The sequence below is a fragment of the Colossoma macropomum genome, unplaced genomic scaffold (assembly GCF_904425465.1).
Source record: "Colossoma macropomum unplaced genomic scaffold, Colossoma_macropomum, whole genome shotgun sequence".
Taxonomy (NCBI): Eukaryota; Metazoa; Chordata; class Actinopteri; order Characiformes; family Serrasalmidae; genus Colossoma; species Colossoma macropomum.
In genome coordinates, this window is record NW_023495922.1 from 523,690 (window position 1) to 543,433 (window position 19,744).

The 19,744-nt window shown below is 39.2% G+C and overlaps 1 protein-coding gene across 1 annotated transcript in view; it reads left to right on the forward strand.

Annotated features, from left to right (window-relative positions):
* Positions 1-17,209, forward strand: part of si:ch73-383l1.1 (receptor tyrosine-protein kinase erbB-4) — a 316,113-nt gene extending 298,904 nt beyond the window's left edge. Inside the window, exons 21-27 of the mRNA XM_036564034.1 lie at positions 9,927-10,082; positions 10,553-10,628; positions 11,301-11,447; positions 12,698-12,795; positions 12,918-13,088; positions 14,425-14,716; positions 15,800-17,209. Of these exons, the coding sequence (XP_036419927.1) occupies positions 9,927-10,082; positions 10,553-10,628; positions 11,301-11,447; positions 12,698-12,795; positions 12,918-13,088; positions 14,425-14,716; positions 15,800-16,647 (1,788 nt within the window). The 3' untranslated portion in view covers positions 16,648-17,209. The remainder of the gene's footprint in view (positions 1-9,926; positions 10,083-10,552; positions 10,629-11,300; positions 11,448-12,697; positions 12,796-12,917; positions 13,089-14,424; positions 14,717-15,799) is intronic.
* Positions 17,210-19,744: the final 2,535 nt, after the last annotated feature.

Below are 19,744 nucleotides of genomic sequence, written 5' to 3' on the forward strand. Positions count from 1 at the left end.
TTTGCAGTGGATTAGGCATCTTATTTTTATTGGGGGCTGTTTTTTTTTATTTATTCATTTATTCTGTATCTGTTGCTCTGAATATATTAAAATGTCTTCTGTAAAAAAAATAAACAGCTTAATTGGAATGAAAAAAATAAATATGCAAGCCAATGCTCATAGGAAAGGTTCATAATTCATCACAGGTTGAGTGACAGCTCTATGGCCTCCAGCCAGAGATAATGTTCCAACAGGACACGCTGTCTTGTGGAAAGCGTGGCTGTGGGAAATGGAGAAACGATGTGGGAACCCAAAGTGTTCTTCTGTTTGCCGTATTCCAGTTGGTTCCTCATCTTCTTGTGGTAGTAGCTCTTTCTGATGCACAAGCTAGGTTTGTCATGATCTGAAACAAGACCCGTGTTTGTGTCTGCCTGGCTTTTATTTATGTATGTTTGCAGTTTATTTACAACAGATTTTGATGATCCGTCTGCGTAGTTATTATTCAGCACTAATAGGCGATGCAAAAGATCTTAGCACTCACTTATCACGTACACACAATCATGCAAGTGTAAGTACAGGGGGGATGCGAGCTTGTGACAGGATCGTTGCCATCGGGCCTAATTTGTGGGTAATTGCGGCGTATAATGAGAACAAAGACTCCCAGCCATGTCAGCACAAGTGTCAGTGAAATTGCAGCCATTACGAGAAACGAAACATGGAAATTAATGGCATTTCTCGTTTTAATTTGCATCTTTATCTGCGCATGTCATCCACACTAACATTCCCTTCTCATCTGCAGAAGAAGAGAGCGTTCAAGACGTTGCGGACCCTTTCATTAGAGCATAGAAGGAGATCGCTCACTGCACAGCTGCTCTTGGAGCCAGAAAGATCACTAGTGCAAATGCATTTTTTTAAATCATACATAAAGAAATACTGATATATTTGCGATGTATGGTCATATGCATCAAGCAGTGGAGCTACACTTCAGTATATGGTGCAAAGTGTTCTGTACAGGAACATTTCTGTTTACGGAGGTCCAAAGAATGTAAACAGTGGTTGGTAGGACTTTACTTCAACCTTGCTACTATAGCATTGACACAACCGTGAGATTTTGTTCAGTAAGGTACCAGTGCTTTGTTAGCATTACTGCTAATTGTCTTGACAGATGTTGTAATGTTTGATGTTATAATGGCTACCCAGAGTACACTTAGCAACAATTAACATAAGCTGTCATGATTTCAAGAAAAATTCAAATTCATCTGTATAACTTCATCTTTATTACTGTAATCATTCCTCTATACAGTGGACCTAGAATGAGATAATAAAGTGGATTATAAGCATGTTTCTGAAAGGATGCTTGCTCAGTTATTTTCAATTAGACTCTATTAGTTTGTAATTATGTCCAAATGTAATAGTAAGAATGATTTTCCACTTTTAATGCTTATATTTAAGAGTCCTAAAGGTTAAGGTTACATCATGAAACCTTGATGCAACTAGTTGCATGTTGTGAGTGCATGCACTAATTTCATGCAACTTAACAGTTACGCAAAGCAATCGAAAAACAAAGTTGCATGCATTTGATTACTCCACTAGTTAGGCAGATTAGCAGCTCTTAATTTTTGACACATTGTGTTGTTCATTCTAGATATTGTTGCTATCAGAACAAAACCTCATACCTTCAAAATTGTAACTTTACAGTCAATAGAGAAATTATTTATTCTATGTTATTCTGGACCAGTTCTATTAGTTTGTTCATCATAAAATTGTAACACAATGTTAAGAATAACTGGACATTTCATATTTCAAAAAAAAAGCAGAACAACAAAAATGGATGTATGAGGTTTTTGCATGACTAGCAATAAAGTTATTAGCAATGTGTTGTTTACATTTGCATATGTATAGCATTATTTTGTCCATCTATCCATCTGAGGTCATTTAATATATACTGGACATATTTAATCTGTTCTGTGTGTGAGTGTGTGATAAGCCTATAAAATGTAATGTTTAGCATTAGCATTAGCATGTCTCACTTATCCAGTTCTAGAGCACTGTAAAGTTATCGAAGACCACATCTTGGCTTCCTCTACTGTAATCATTTTATCATTTGGAGGCCAAAGAAATCTCCACTCTGTGTAAAATAAAGGAGAAAATGAATCATCTTGCGAAGTAGATCATGACTACAGATGGCTAACATAGAACAAAACTGCACAAGTAGCCATTTGAACAGCTATTAATATTATCTGGTTAGTTAAGGCAACTGGTTACAGGAATGTTTGCTTCAAGAATGTTTCAAACTATCAACCTCGCATAAAGACAATCAAGAGGATATTTAACCATCCAGAAAAACAGCTTCTGTTTTATTTTCTTGTTCACTGAAATGGTGAAATCTTTTGAAATGATTTTGCTCACTGTCGTCCAGTGTGTGTTATCATGTCGACTGGCTTTTTCCTGAAACTTATCTCACAAAGTTTAGATGGTTGAAACTGTTGCAACTGAGTAACTGAGTAACTGAGCAACTGAGCAACTCAAGTGAAATTTTTATTTCATCTTAAGTTTCAAGCAACCAAACTTTAAAGTTTCACAGTGTAAAGCTGGCCTAAAAAATTCCAATGATTTGCTGTTCAAAGTCCTGCTTTTTGTTCCACAAAACAAACCATACTGGTGTTATTTACTCACGTAAATGCTGTGAAAGGCAATGTATTATTGGCTGGGCTATAGCATTTCCAAAGATCCTGAGATGAGGTTAGTTTTAATCTCTAGAGAGAATTGAAGAGTCTATGTTTTTTTGGCACCCAGGTCAAAAAGTTGGTCAGCATCAGCTCCACGAGCCTCAAAGAAATGTCAGGTTACATAACCGGAGAGAGCAGCTCTGAGTTATCAACTTCTGAAACTTTCCTCACACGGGTTCAGCAGAGCAATACCGATGCTAAGATATATCACATAAAATCCTGTAAAGGGCGGCTTTTAAATGATGATACAAGGGACATATTAAAAAGTAAAAGACACAAGGAGGTCAAACTAAAGGTATCAAGGCCTTAAAATGTAGTGGCATTAAGAATTTTTCACATTAACATGTCATTAATGTGTTATTAACGTGTTATTCACGCATTATTACCACTAATGTCTTGCAATCAATCAAAAAGAGGAAACTATTCCAAATAAGGACTAATTAAAACTATGCTACAATACAGTTTAGCCTGAGCAGCCTCTATGTAGTTATGTTAAGCTTGTATTAATGTATTAATTAACATGACTTCTATTAATTAACATTTAGTCTCAGTTGTTAGATATTTCTATGTTCATAGGTCTGAGGAAACACTTAGATTTAGCTCATAATTACTGGCACCCTTTGGCATCCAGGCATTTTATTACCTTATTGAATTCCATAATATTGCTACAGACTACAATATCTGGAGGCTGAGGAGACACTATTGCTCGACATGGGCGTCAGTTCCCACCCTGTTTTGCATGTTGACCACTCAGCATTTTACATCCTTGTGTGACTGTTCCTGTTCTATTACTTACTGTTCGTGGATTCATTTGCATTTATATGCCCTTTATTGTTCATGGGGTTATTCATTCATTAACATATGTCTGGATGTGACTGGCATATGTTAGCAGCCCACAAAACACTAGTAATGACTTCCAGACTCTTCAGGTATGCACTTGCCCTTAGAAAGATTTCGTATGGGCTTTTCTTGCCAACGTGGGTTTTCAACACAACCAGCACAAATATAAAGATAGAAACAGTCAACAGGAAGTAGCACTTACAATGCAAAGCAAAGTAAGTTTATAGGTTCCTTTTTGTATACACACATTGTCCACTTTATTAGAAACACCCACCTTTTTTCCACAGCTTAGGAGTTTCACCTACAATATTCTGCAGAGACTGTGCTTTCATGTATTTGATTTACATTCAAAACAGCCATCCCAGGGATAACGTTATCCCAGGTGGTTGCTAAGGTGTTCCTAGGCCATTGCTATGTTTTTCCAGGGGGTTGCTATAGTGGCTAGTTGATCGCTATGGTATCCTAGGTGTTTGCAAAGGTGTTGCCAAAGTATGACTATGGTATCTCAAGTGGTTTCTAAGGTGTAACTAAATCATTGCTATGTTATCCCAGATAGTTGCTACAGTGTTGCCAAGCTGTTGTTAAGGTATCCCAGGTAGTTGCTAATATGTGTGGATCATGTATGTGCGTTAGTATGTAGGTCTGTATGTAATGTCTGTTACCAAGCACCCTTACAGACATTCCTTACACATCTGTGGCAGTAAGATTTGATTTCCCCAGTCTTTAAGTCTCTATGATCCTGCAAAGTTTCAGAGTGTTAGCTTAACAACTGCAACCTGTGAAAATGGTCCCAAAAAAGCATAGGCTAATAAATTTGCCTTTATCAAACCCACTAAATACTGAATAAAGAAATAAAATGAGCCTCTTCATCAGACAAAAACTCGCACAGTTTGAGACTTAGCAAGCTTTGATGCACCTCCAGAGCAGTAGGGGTTATGTAGCTTTGTTCAAGGCATTCACTACCACTTACAGCCAGCCTTGGCATTCAAACTAACAGCCTTCTGGGCAGAGGCCTAGAATCAGTAACCGTCTGTTGATTGTACTGTAGAACAACAATGCAAGTCCCTGCAGGCACATTCTAGTGTCTTGTTAGACCGTGAGCTACATTCCTGACACAAGGAACCTTTTGGCACTCTTTTGCACTCTGTCCTCTCTTTTGTTTTTGGTGTCCTCTGCTTGCCTGTATCTCGATAACCTATCCTTCTACCATCTTTTCAGAGCTAGCCTTTCCCTCTAATGAGGCTGTGGGAATCATGTAAGTCTAATCTTTGTTATTTCCCCAGCCAGAGGCAAGATATTGTTGAAATAGGGCACACGGGGAGCCATTCTTTTTCAAATCCGGAGAAACTTTAACCTCTTTGAATGCACATGCGAAAGCCGGATGGTAACACAACACAGCCCCCCCATCTGGGAGGTGACCAGTGCCAACACTCAGAGCTGCTACTTGGGCCAACATGCAAAGAGCCTGCTATGCTAATTGGTTTTAGTGGCTTTTGATTCGGGTAACCCAGCCTTTCATCCGACTCATTTCAAATGGAGCGGCATGGAGGACCGCCGCCGGCTCAACAGTAGAATGGTAGATGGGTTTGCAATGCCAAGCCACAGTAAAGGCTGGCAGTGTCTTAACTGAGCATTGGACCTGCATAAAAACTGTTACATTTTTTTTTTTCTTTCTTTCTTTTTGCTTTAGCAAAATACGTGCAGTGAACATGATAGTGTGGCCGCAGTTTCTTTGATCTCTATAAGCCTCTCGATGCGGCTTTGATGCTTCTCAGTGGTTTTTGTGCTTTAAAGTGTTTGTTTTGCAGTTAGGCTCTTAATTACTTGAGAGTCACAATAGTTGTGGTAACAGCTTTTATTGCTAACGATTTTTCTATTGTGTTGTAAATAATGTAAATAATCATCTCGCTTACTTTTGAACACTTGTCTTATGATGGATCATCAAGCATGTGCACAAATGACCCCCCAAAGGGGGCCTTGAGCCCCTGCCCCTTTTAACACTGTACAGGTGCCCTCTTTGTTGGTATGTGCAATAAATGTGTTTAATTTGGCCATCCCTTATAGTGCATCTCAGCTCATTCTCGGCCCAGGAATAGAGCTAGTGGGTCAGCTTCATCACTCTTGAGCGCCCCTCTCAGGTGCAGTACCACCACTGAATTGGTAGTCCCTCATAGTAAAACACTGATAAACTCTTTAAGACAGTGTCACATTGCATACTATGCTTAATTTGAACAACCTCCAAAATATCAATAGTAAGGCATGCTAATAACTTGTTTATCTCAGTTTCTGGGATTCATGACAGGCTCTGTGGAGCTCTTAAATAGAGTTGCGACTCTAAGGTTCGTTACAATTGAGTGCCCCTTTTTGCCCCTTGAATATCTGCCCCAGTAAATGTATGTGCATGGGCTTGCTTATGATTATTAAAAGAATTATGAGTAGTTGTAGTTGCTGTCCTAACTTATTTTATAGTTTTTGTTATACATTTTGCTACCTTTGTCTTAAATTGTACTAATTTTTTCCTGCCTTTTTCATCTAGCCTGTGCTTTCTCGTTTAATAATCACCACTTTTATCACTCATTGATCAAGTCCATTAACATGCGCTCCTAATTACTCTCAAGCAGGAGGATAAACCTTACACGCTCCAGATATCCGGAGCATGTCTTTATTACTGCATCTCTATTGATTGGCTGCCCAGTGTCCTCAAGTAATCTCTTTTAGATGTACTGTCGGTGGCATGCTCTAGAGCCTCTCACTCTCTCTGACGCTATTGTAATTGTATTGGCTGGAAACCAGATGCGTTGCCAGTAAATGGTGGTAAATACAATTTGTTGAACAAATACTTCAAAGGCATGTGTTTTCAGATTGATAAAATAGCTCGGAATCTATGTTGGAGTGAGTGTGCAAACAGGCTGTGGAAGTCCATATTGTTATTGTGTTGGCTGATAATGAATTCTGCTCTTCTATGATTCAATGAGGGGTTGTGGTGTCATGTGTACGTGTTTGTTTTTGTACATTTTCAAGACAATCCCACCAGTGCACAGGATGGCAGGCGAATCTACAGGAGCAAGAAAATATTCCTGAATTTGAAAAGTGCATTCTGCAACAGATGCATGTTTATTTTTACCCTGTTCTTCAGTGGTCAGGACCCCCATGGACCCTCACAGAGCAGGTACTATTTGGGTGGTGGATCATTCTCAGCACTGCAGTAACACTGACGTGGTGGTGGTGTGTTAGTGTGTGTTGTGCTGGTATGAGTGGATCAGACACAGCAGTGCTGCTGGAGTTTTTTAACACTGTATCCACTCACTGCCCACTCTATTAGACACTCCTACCTTGTCAGTCCACTTTGTAGATGTAAAGTCAGAGACGATAGCTCATCTGCTGGTGCACAGTTTGTGTTGGTCATCCTCTAGTCCTTCATGAGTGGTCACAGGACGCTGCCCACAGAACGCTCGGTATATTATTATTACACAGGGGTACTTAATAATATGTATAGGATATTATTATTATTCCATATAGGTAATACATATCCAGTACAAATAATACAGATTCTTACATATTTTAGCATAAATAGGGGGAATTGGTCTTAAATATGAGTACTTATATATCATCACTGTCAAAACAAAACCATGTACATCCATTTTTGTTGTTTTTACATCTTTTGAAAATGTCCTTTACATTATGTGGAGTTTTCATGATGTATGGACCAATAGAGTACACAATGGACCTATTTGTTGTTGTTATTATGGCATATATATGTTGTTTAGAGCATAGTATTATTACATACAGATACTACACTGGTACAAGGCTATCATTGTTATAGTCAGAGATTCTATTAGGTTTCAGAGTGTGACTAAGAACTACCTCCTTTGACATAAAAGGGACATGAGACTGACATGCCAACCAACTAACCAACCACAAATCATTGGTTTTGCTTGCTGTGTAGACTCAGGTGATTGTCAAAGTGGTTCTGTAACAAACACAGACCCACATGCAACAAAGAGGTTTACAGTGGATGGGCAGCTACTGAGAAACGGAGTGGCCACTTCATTAAGTACACCTTCCTGCATCTCCACTCATTGTCCATTGTATCAGCTCCACTTACTATATAGGTGCACTTTGTAGTTCTACAATTACAGACTGTGGTCCATCTTACCCTGTTCTTCAGTGGTCAGGACCCCATAGAGCCACCACAGAGCAGGTATTATTAAGGTGGTGGATCACTCTCAGCACTGCAGCAACACTGATGTAGTGGTAGCGTGTTAGTGTGTGTTGCAATGGTACGAGTGGATTAGACACAGTAGTGCAAAGGTAACTGCTGTCTGCCATGCAGTTTGTATAGCACAGCAGGTGACACATCTGCCTTTCCGGCAGACCGGGGTTTGATTCTCGTCTCAGGCAGGCACATCATGCTGTACCAGTAAACATCTCTGAGCATGACTACTAAAGCTACATTAGCTTAGCGCTCTAACATGATTAGACTGGAAGCTATTTTAGATACGATTGTCTGCCAAATGCTGTAATACAGTCTACATTTTACAGCATTTGGCAGACAATTGTTAAAATGTTGAGCTCTTTTAACAGTGCTGCTAGCCGAATGTCCAGCCAGAATGAAACAAATTTCCTGAGGCCAACAGTGCATCTCCACTGTCAGTCAACAGCCATTGTTTTGAATACTTGAATGCTCACACTGTTCTCAAAGAAATCTCTTCTTCCCCAGATAAAACTAAAGTTTCAGATCTTATTTGTTTATTTATTTATTTATGTACTTATTTAGTTCTCAGTTTACACAACTATTTGACTGAGTGGTAAATGAGACATTTTTCACTGTGCTGGTTCAGTCCCACTCCATTCCCAGCAGACCTCAATTTCCAGCTTAGCTCATTGATGTAAGTAATAAACATTAATGTGTTGGCAGGGCGTCAATTTTCAGGGAATTTAATTGTCTTGAAAATTGACAAAGCCACACTTCTAACGCTAATAAAAGTGGAGCTCTGCCAATTTAAAAAAAAACAAATAAACAAATATTTGAACGCTCTTCAGGGACTTTCTGTCCTGATGAAGAGCAGAGTTTGTTTTATTGGGTAGCACTTGAGCTCGGCTACATTACTTTGACATAACCCTTGCCATGAACATGATAATTACCAGTAACAGTAATATGATACCAGAATGTTGCTGAGTACAGTCTCTCATGGCAACCCATGAGTGCATGTGACATCCACCATGACACATTTACGGCATGGTTATGTCAATGTTGTGTAGCAATGTTTAAGTACGAGTGGATCAGACACAGCAGTGCTGCTGGAGTTTTTAAAACACTGTGTCCACTCACTGTCCACTCTATTAGACACTCCTACCTTGTCAGTCCACTTTGTAGATGTAAAGTCAGAGACGATAGCTCATCTGCTGCTGCACAGTTTGTCTTGGTCATCCTCTAGTCCTTCATCAGCGGTCACAGGACGCTGCCCACAGGACGCTGTTGGCTGGATATTTTTGGTTGGTGGACTATTCTCAGTCCAGCAGTGACACTGAGGTGTGTAAAAACTCCAGCAGCACTGCTGTGTCTGATCCACTCAGACCAGCACAACACACACTAACACACCACCACTATGTCAGTGTTACTGCAGTGCTGAGAATGATCCACCACCCAAATAGTACCTGCTCTGTGAGGGTCCATGGGTGTCCTGACCACTGAAGAACAGGGTAAAAGGGGGCTAACAAAGTATCAGAGAAACAGACAGACTACAGTCTGTAACTGTAGAACTACAAAGTGCACCTATATAGTAAGTGGAGCTGATAAAATGGTCAATGAGTGTAGAAACAAGGAGGTGGTCATAATGTTATGCCTGATCGGTGTATACTGTGCTTTGCTGAAACCCATACTAACCGATGATTAATGTAAAGCTATAAATCATAGATTAGGACACGTCCATACCTGCAGAGGTTAGATTGGAGTGAACGGAAAAGGCAAGGTGCAAGGAGATGTCATCACATTCTGATTAGGTGTCGCACAGATTTGCAGCTTGTCTACTGGGACAGAATCTAATATGACAGGACCTAATATAGAAACCTGGTGCACTCACTCAGTGGTGTACCCATAAGGTGAAAGAAAGAAGTGGGAAGTAGGTGCGGTTAGCTCTTCTTATTCCCAGTAGGCTGGAACAGAGATAATGGCTACTTTTTCAGCTTCTGCCATGGTCATATCTGTGAAGAATATGCATACTTGTGAAGAATTAAAATGACCTTTTATAGTGTTTTATGAGCTGCTTCCAATCAAATGTGATCAAATATGTGGTAATATGAGCAGCCACGGTGACAACGATGACCATAATAAGAACGCCAGAATATTCTCATTCCTTATGGCTTGTACTTTTGCAGGGGATGATGTACTTGGAGGAGAGGAGACTGGTCCATCGGGACTTGGCTGCCCGTAATGTATTGGTGAAATCTCCCAACCACATCAAGATCACTGACTTTGGGCTGGCTCGCCTGCTGGACGCTGATGAGAAGGAGTACAATGCTGATGGAGGCAAGGTCAGAAAGCTTACATACCACCTGACACCTAGCGTAGATGATGTAGGCCCACTTCAAGCCACACTAGCATATCAGTGCTGTCGAGACCAAACCTTCCATCTCCATTTTTGACACTTTATTTTTTAACATCAGTTGAAACTAGCAGCTGCCCTTTACACTGATGTATGGACCAATAAAAATGGTTCAAATTAGCTTCCATCAAATGTTCAGAACATTTTTCCTTCTCCTGCAAAACTGCCATTTTGGAGGTTTTCTCACGACAGCAATGATATTCTTATGGAAAACTCCAGGTGCAACCATTATTAAGCATATCCATCATAAACTTTATTAGAAACACCTTTCTTGTACTTTTTTATGAGGTCCAAGTGTTTCCAGTAAAGTGGCCAGTGTAAACTGCAATGATGTTTAGCTTTAATCACTTTTCCTGCTTAAATGTAAGTACTTTTTTCCTTCCTTCCACTCTTGTACAGATGCCCATCAAGTGGATGGCACTGGAGTGTATTCACTACAGAAAGTTCACACACCAGAGTGATGTGTGGAGTTATGGTAAGGGAAATACTTATCACTAGTACTATTAAACTGTAAGCTTATACGTTAACTATTTATGTACTGCGTGCACAGTTGATCCCAGTCTACCATTATTGAATATATTGGTGTCTAATCTATTGAAAATTGTTGTTAATCCACTGAGAAAGTAATTCAAATCATGAATGTATTGGGTATAGACAAGTATACTTCCTTATTCAAAAGGTTTATCAGTTACCTAGTTTTTGAGTTTATTAGCATCATTATGTAGTAGGTCTCAGTAGGGAACCTTCAGGACCTTGTAGGCTTTTGGGGAAGGCCTAATGAAAGCCTTGTAAGCTTATTTAACAGACTTATTATCCTTGTATTTAAACAATGCAAGTTTTGGCTGGTAACAATATGGTTAAACTCTTGAACACCCAGTGGAAAATTGTCCACTCAGATTTTTATTTTCTTCTGTGGTATCTAAGTAGACAAAGCCAAGCCAAGTAGTCTTACCAGGCTTCGGTCAGTTGTTAGAAATAGAAACTAGCAGAGCAGCTCTTTAGGTTCATGGTAAGAGAGAAGAGCTAGAAACCAGGAGGTTGTAGGCTCAAATGTCAGGTCTGACTGGATATACCTGGTTGTGTCCTTGCGCAAGGCACTTAAGACTGAAGTTATACATTTTTGCATTTGTGTTATCAATTTCTTCAGGAGTAACCATTTGGGAGTTGATGACATTCGGAGGAAAGCCATACGATGGAATTCCCACCCGTGAGATTCCTGACATCCTGGAGAAAGGAGAACGTCTGCCTCAACCGCCGATATGTACCATAGACGTCTACATGGTTATGGTCAAATGTGAGTCCATGGTTTCCATGGTTAAATCTGCTTTTTTTAAGCACGAACTTTGCTGTTTTCTCACAGTTTCTTTGTAGACTGTTGAAAAAGAGGAGGGTCTGGAATCAGCATATGGGTCAGCTGTGAAATTTCTAAGCCAGAGCCAAACATGGGTGAATCAAAAGGCACATGAAAAGAGATGAAGATTAGACGCATTAATTCTAATTACATTTTGACCGCAAGCTGTTGTTTGTGATTCGAGTCGCTGTATCAGTAATAAGCACATGGATAGTGAAATATTGATAGAGATGAAATTCGGTTTGATTGCTTGAGTAATTGCTGCTCATTTAGATAAAATGTTGGAGTGTGAGCTTTGAGAGGAATTAATTGCGGGGAAATGAGGATCACAACAGTGTGAGGTAGTAGCATGCAAATGCCTGCCAGGGATTGAATAGTTTGTACAGCAGCACTGTCACCAGTTCAGTAATTTGGGTCAAACCTTGACCCTAGATGCCAGCTGAACATTTGGAACTGATGTGTTAGCATGTTTTTTTTTTTCTGTTTTTTTTCTTAGAGTATGTTGTAATTACAATACAGGGTAGCATCTTATTGGAAGGCTATCTACATCACGACTTTATAGCACACGCATAAGCATTGTTTTATGAAATGACATAAGGGCCCTTAAACTAAAGTGAAGGACATTTGTTTCATTTATAACACTGTTACGAAGCATCATTCCCAACTAATTAGACACGAAATAGCAAGATCCTTGGTAAAATATTGCCCAAGTAAAAGTAAAAGTTGCCTTTTTATATTTCTACTAAAGCAAAAAGTACAAAAATTGCTTGTATTTAATTTTTAAAATTTGTTCCAGTTCTTGAGAATGATGCATTATAACAGGGTTATAAATGGAGCAAATGTTTAGCACTTAAGGCCTCTTATGTCAATACAATGCCAGTTCCATCATAAAACATGTTGTGATTACCTGCGTAAATATTCAAGTATTGCTTTGTAAATATGTTATTCCATGCTTATGCATATGTTATAGAGTCCTTATTTAACTAGCCTTCAGATTAAATTTTCCCTAAAACATTATTCTTGGGATATTTTCATTATTTAAGGCCTTTTAAACCCACATTTTGTGTAAACATAAGCTATTTATAACAGACGTCATCTAATTTGCACAACATCTATATATAACTTTATAGGCTCATGTGTTGCTCTACTTCATTTTGTGATTTCTTTCCTCATGCTGTGTCACCATCCTCAAGGTTGGATGATCGATGCTGACAGTAGACCCAGGTTTAAAGAGCTCGCTGCAGAATTCAGCAGGATGGCCAGAGACCCTCAGAGGTACCTCGTCATCCAGGTGGGAGATAAACACAGACATGATGAATGCCTTTATTGTTATGTCCCTGCATAAAAAATGAACCGTTGTGTCCTCTTAGCTCTTTGCGGTGGCATAGAGTAATTGGGCTGTGTTTGTCCTAGGGGGACGACTGCATGAAGCTGCCCAGTCCAAACCACAGTAAATTCTTCCAGAGTCTTCTGGATGAGGATGACCTAGGAGACCTGATGGATGCTGAGGAGTACCTGGTACCTCAAACCGTTAATCCTTCTGCTTCCTCTTATCCACCCAGACTTCATCTGGACTCTAATCGGGTGAGAACTATCATATACAACAGTTCAGTATCTATTCTCTATCTCATGGCTCATCTTTGGTCACCGAAAGTGTCAATGTCATTAAGCAAATACATCATACAAACAACTGGGAATGCCTGTGGTGTCAACCAATCATGAGTGCTAGCTTGGTTGCTGATAGGCTAAAAATACAACCAAGCTAGCACTAGTGTAACCCTTACCTTTGTCATTAAAAAAAACATAAAGAAAACACTGATTTTATTTTTACTCAGCACAACACTGACCCAAGAGATCCTTTTTTACACTTTCAGCCAGAGAAAAGCAAACTGAGGTAAGAAATCTAGACAGCCAGGTAGACAACTTGCTAACTTTAGCTTGGGGTCCTTCTTATCTGACTAGTTATTTCTGAGATTTGAGTTATTTACTCTTTCCATTGTAAGGATGAATTAAAGGCGATTACCTCAGTTCAATGGCTGTGATATGATATTTTGGTCTCACTTTATATATAGTCACCTATAGATTATCTACAGATGTTCAACAGTATCTGTAAAAACTTGGTTGATTCTAAACAGTGGTGGGCTTAGGGTTAAGATTTCGACCAGGGTTAGGGCTACGACCAAGGTGAGGGTTGGGTTTAGGTTTTGGGTTGAGGTTAGGGTTAGGATTAGGGCCAGGTTTAGAGTTAAAGAAAATTATGGTCAATTTAGTAGATATTTAGTTGAATGTAACTAGAAAGTAAATTAAGTAACTACAAAGCATCTAAAGTGGACTCCAAGTAAAGTGTTACTGATATTTGGCTTCCTAGAAGTAGTATATATACATATATAATGTGTGCCAATTCACCCCAATACAGTAGATACACAAACAGAAGGGGGGCGGGGTCCAAATATTAATATTGAAAAGTGTCTCTGATTCACTACAGCACCACTGCAAGATGTGAGTATGTAGATATGTGCAAAAGAAATATCTCAAAATGGGGGCCCGACCGATATCATAAAAATGTGGAACCTTAATGTTGGTTCCATGTAATATCAGTCAGGTCCTCCTTTAGATAAACACCCACCAATTGGAAATGATCATTCTTTTTAATTCTTTTTGAGCCAAATATGTCTGTTCCTAAAGAATGATTGTGAAGTTGGACTGTTTTTTGAATCCACCTTAAGTTGTTCTGTAGGAAAACCCCACAGGGTAAGAAAGTATTAGTCGATGATAAAGAGTTTAGCACAGGCAGAGTGACCTCTGTGTCCCTTTCCTTTTCCTCAGTGGTTTAACTACATACACCATCGTATACACTCTTAATAAAACTGATAGCGGGAGGTATTATGGCACTATAACACCTTCTCTCTCTCCTGATTAGAATCAGTGCGGATACCGTGATGGAGCTATTCCACCTGAAGAGATAGTAGGGGCTGCCGTCTCCTCTGGCGGACCATCCAACCCAGCAGGGACCCAGCGGACGCCACTTGATTCCCAGGAGGAAAAGCACTGTAACGGAAGCCTGAAGAAACAGCCCGGCTCTGGCCTTGTGGAGGACAGCTGTGGCCAGCGCTACAGCGCTGACCCTACTGTCTTCCTGGGACAGATAACACAGAGGGGGGGCACTGATGAGGATGGATATGTGGCCCCCCGGAAGGACAAGAGTTCCTCAGGTGACTTTCAGAAAATGCCTTGTCCTCGTTTTTGGTAACCCACTGTATAACCCTAAGAAGTCTCAGTTATGACCAGTGATACTGAAATTATTTACATTTTATAGGAATTAGTTTTGAATTGTAGCTTGTTGAAACAAGCAGGGAAATTTTCTGGGAAGTGTAGATTCTGACCTTTCAATCTATGAAACATTTGTGCCTGTAAATAGAAGAACAGATATTTTGTTGTGATTTGAATTTGATGAATTATTGTGTCTTGTTTTGTGGAATGAAAACTTATCATTTACATTTTTGGCATGTTTTTGTCATTTGTTGACTTCAAAACAAACTGAATAAGCCACAGGTGCAGATTTAATAATTTAATAATTCCTTTTATAACTATGTAGTTATTTATTATATGGTGTCAGTTTAATAGTACAGCAAAACGACAATAATGAATCCTAAGACTTCTAAGGGTTACAATGATAAAAATACACTATTGACCACTATGCATGTGTGCTGAACATAAATCTGGTGTCAAGTTGAGTAGGCGTATAGATCAATAAGTTGTGGGCTGCTTCATTCTCAATCTTGGCAGTGAGTAAGGGCCTCGCCTTAGAGACCCTCAGAGCAGAGAGTGCAAGGGAACTGCAAAACACTGAGCCTTCAAAAATGCTAATTTTTCCTTTGTTTGCAAAACAAGGGGAAAAAAAACATAAAATAACTATTCATAAGAATCATGTGAATTTCATAAGGTGAATTTCAAAAGACTTGTATTTGTTATTTTTTCATTCTGTCTTTGTGCTGTGAAAAATCAGATTCACACAATTTAACACCTATAAGTAGTTGACCAGCCTGGTGTCCTTGCTTGGTGTCCGAAGTGGTTTTCTGACACTGAATGGCATACTGTTATCTAATAATATGGACAAAGTATGGAAAAATTTCAGGGATTGCTAGTACTGTTTTAGCTATGTTGCTATTTTTTTACTTTATGCCATGAACCAAAGAAAAACCAATAAGTCTATGGGAGATTGGTTGGCATGGCTTGAGCATAACCTGATCAAGGTTGACCTGGCTTGAGCATAACCTGTCTGTTGATTTCTGCAGAGCACCTGAATCCCATTGAGGAGAATCCTTTCGTCACACGCCGTAAAAACCGAGAGATTCATGCACTGGACAACCCGGGTTACCATAGCACCCCTGATGGGCAGCCCAAGGTTGAGGATGAGTACATCAATGAGCCTCTATACCACAACACAGGTGAGAAGAGCCAGGATACCCTGAAGAAGAATGGAATTCATGTTCCTATACTGTCCTTAACAGCAACCAACATTACAAATAGCCATGTACCCCTCACCACCCAAACAGGGAGACCCCATCACCACAGCCAAGGAGCACATGTTCATTTTGCAATTCCACCTGTTCAACCTCCTCAAAGTGGACCAATGAGTCAGAATGGCCATCATGCCCATTCAGTTAAGGGAATCTCTACTGATCACCCAAGCAAGTCTGGGCATCCTTCTGCAACAGGCCAAATATGCCACATCAGCCACCAAGTCCAGCCTGGTTATACTGGTCCTGGTAGTCTCACAGACCAGCAGGCTCAAATGTCAAAGTCTGCAGCCACTGGTAAGAGTAGCATCACTGGCCTCCCGGGCCATGTTGCCCACCAAAGCAGCATGCCCCAAACAAGTCACACTGGAACAATTATGGTGGACAAGACATACAAGAACACCTTTGACAATCCAGAGTACTGGCACCACAGCCTTCCATCCAAGGTCGCACAGCATCCACAAGATCCTTCACTTATCTGCAGTAACAATTTCCTCTACAAGCAGAACAGCCGTGTGCGGTCTGGCATTGCAGAAAATCCGGAGTACCTGTTGGAATCCGGCATGAAGCCAGGCACTGTTCTGCCTCCACCACCATATCGGCAGAGGAATACTGTAGTATAATTGCCCAAATCACTCATATTCCAGAGAGCCTGGTTCCCCTACCAGCACCTTAAACATATTTTCTTCTTCCTCAGCAGTTCCTGGAAAGTTTATACCCTAAACTTGCCATTTCCTGTCTTGTGCCATAGTCGATGCTCCTGAGGAAGGAAATATAAGACTTAACGGGGAAAGTAGGTCAGTCCAACCAAACCTCATCCCAGAATATTTGCCCAAGTGAGCCAGAGAACGAAGTGTACCTTCCTGCCATTTGTACCTCTCCTTCTTCATCCTGTCTGGAACCTAAGGTAACTCTAAAACATTGTAAAGGTGGTGACAGATTGGAGAGTTCACCATTTTATAGTGTACTTTCAGATGACTAAATTTGTCTGGCTAAGAAAAAAAACACATCATCATTATATTTGATTTTCTTCTGGCTTGGCTTGGAGATTTAGCGCCAAGTCCCATGGATTGATAACTACACTGGAACAATCTGTAACATATTTTTTATTCCAGATTCTGTACAACCAAGTACTTCAATTTTGCAGAAACTAAAACAAGGCCATAATGTAAACAAGTCTATTGGGTTGTTGAGAGAATGCATTCCTTTAGTACCTTCATATGTTTTTATATTACATGGCCCAACATCATCAATCCAAACATATGGCAGCAGTAAATTCCACTGTGGAAACAGCTATAATGCTAGAGTTTAAGATTGCTGAGAGGCTTGCTGGCTGAAACTTTCAAGATAAATGAAACCTATAATGTAATATTTAAAATTGAAGGTGTTGTGGGGAAAAAAATGTACATTCAGATCAAAACATTAAAAGATTAATCAATGAGCAAGCTGAGAGTAAGGATGGAAACCTTGAGAGGTGCTCAAATGTGGATCTGTATTTTGTGGGTAAAGTTTAGACTTGAAGGTAGTGTAACACTTCCCTTATGAATCTTGTATACATAATACAGCATTCATTTATTACATGATATCTAGCATGTACAATGCCTTATAACAAATGGCATAAGGCATTACAAGAACTAATATAATGTATAACAGGAATATAAGGCCTTATGATATATAATGTATTGCACATGTAACTGTAATTATCTATGTTTACTTACAATGGCTTATGACATACATTATAAGTCATTGTGGGTGCCATATAACATTTACATTTGTGATGTATTATATATAGAGGATTCGCAGGAAGTGTTACCAAAGACAACTCAGGACAGTGGTCTATTCCTATTGGATACAACTGATTATATTGTAGTTTACTTAACTTATTCTGAAAGTAAACTCTTTGAACATGAAGAGATCTTTGCTTTAGACCACTGAAACATATTAGATTGAAGAAGTGGAGTCTACAATCATCTTTAGTCTTACAGTGTAGGTTTAAGAATCTATCGTATATGGTGTAGGATATAGAACCAAGATTCTACGAAGAGGTCATAGGATCGTTAACAAGGTGAAAGCTGGTTGAGTCATTGATGGATATCTAAATCTCAGGGGAAGAGGCTGAATTAGAGTGGAGCTGTTTGAACCAGAAGCACAAAGAAGTAAGATGATGTCATGGTGCATCAAGAAGGTGCTGTGGCAGGAATAGGGACAGGTACTAAAAACATGGACTTATTTGTTTTACATAGCAGACCAACAGTATTTTTGCATTTCTTTGTGCTTAACTCATAATATTCCTTCATCAAGGTTAATTTCAGGATAAAAACTCCCTTGTGGATACTATATCCATTTTCCAGACTCATGACTTGTTTCTCTGAAGATGTAAGCAAGGGTTTACAACTAGAAATGACCAGTAACCTCTTCTTCCAGAACATAAACTATTTAACTGCCAAATAAAGCTTTATGGTCAAATATGTATAACTCCATCGTCATCTGCAGATGACATTTTTTTGTTGAAGACAGTTAAGGTAGATTATCTCCATGTGCTGTTTCTAGATGAGATATACAGTGCATGATTAAAATCTACATTGCAAGTCCTTTAGGTCATAATCGTAAGTGAATAATGTGAAGTTGATAAGGTATAAGAAAGTTTTCTCAATTATCTTTGTCTAATCGAGTTGTACCCTGGGAACTGGTACATAGGGGACCTCTGCAGGGAGGCAAATTTTACACAAATTGTCATGGGCTGCATGACAGGTTTTAAAGAGATAATTGTTTAAGTAATAGTTTTCAACACTTACAATGCTGTCTATAAGTAACTGGACAATCTCAAGCCTTTGTTGTTTTGGCTCCATACATTGGATTTGAAATAAGTGCAGAATGTTGACTTTAATTTGAAGGTACTCTTAACTATTTTGGCTGAAGCATCTAGGACTCACACCTTTTTATACACAAACCCCATTTTCAGGGAAACATATGTTTTGGACAACTTTTAGCACAAAATGTTTGTAACTTTGAAAATCCAATGACTGCCTGAAGCCTGTGAACCACATTCTCCATCAGATGCTGGGTGTATTACGGAGCCTTTTCAGTTCTCTTGTTTTCAGGACATTTGTCATCAGTCTTGTCTTTATTAAGTTATTTGCACCTTAGAGAGGTTCTGGTCAGGTGACCTACTTGGCACTGCTAGCTAATCTCTTCATTGTCATGCTGTATGAAGCACCATCAACTGAGTTCTGAGGTTTTTTTTTGGCTGGATCTGAGCAATAATGATGCAGTGACACACAGCAGACCAGGCATTGCAGTTGCTATGTGATTAATCTTTTTTTTCTTTTTCATTAGAGTGTTTAATAACTAAGCAATTAGTCAGTTCATTAAAGATTTCATCTGCTTTTTCAGCAGTAGAAATCGAATGCTTATGATTACTTTTTGTTGTTTTCCAAATGAAAGAAGTTAACTCATCACCTGCATTGAACACACCTAGATATTACATATATCAACAATTTAGATGTAAATAAATATAATTTATTTGTTGAATGTAATATATTTGAAAAAAAAATATGGCATATGCAAAAGTTTGGACACACGTTCAGTTGATCAACTAGTGTTATTTTTCTTAAGGTCTGAAAGCTTATATGACTCATTAGATTTCAGTCCTAGTCAGGTGTCTACAATTCCAGATCATAATAAATGATGTGCTTAGACTATGAAATATATCTAAACATC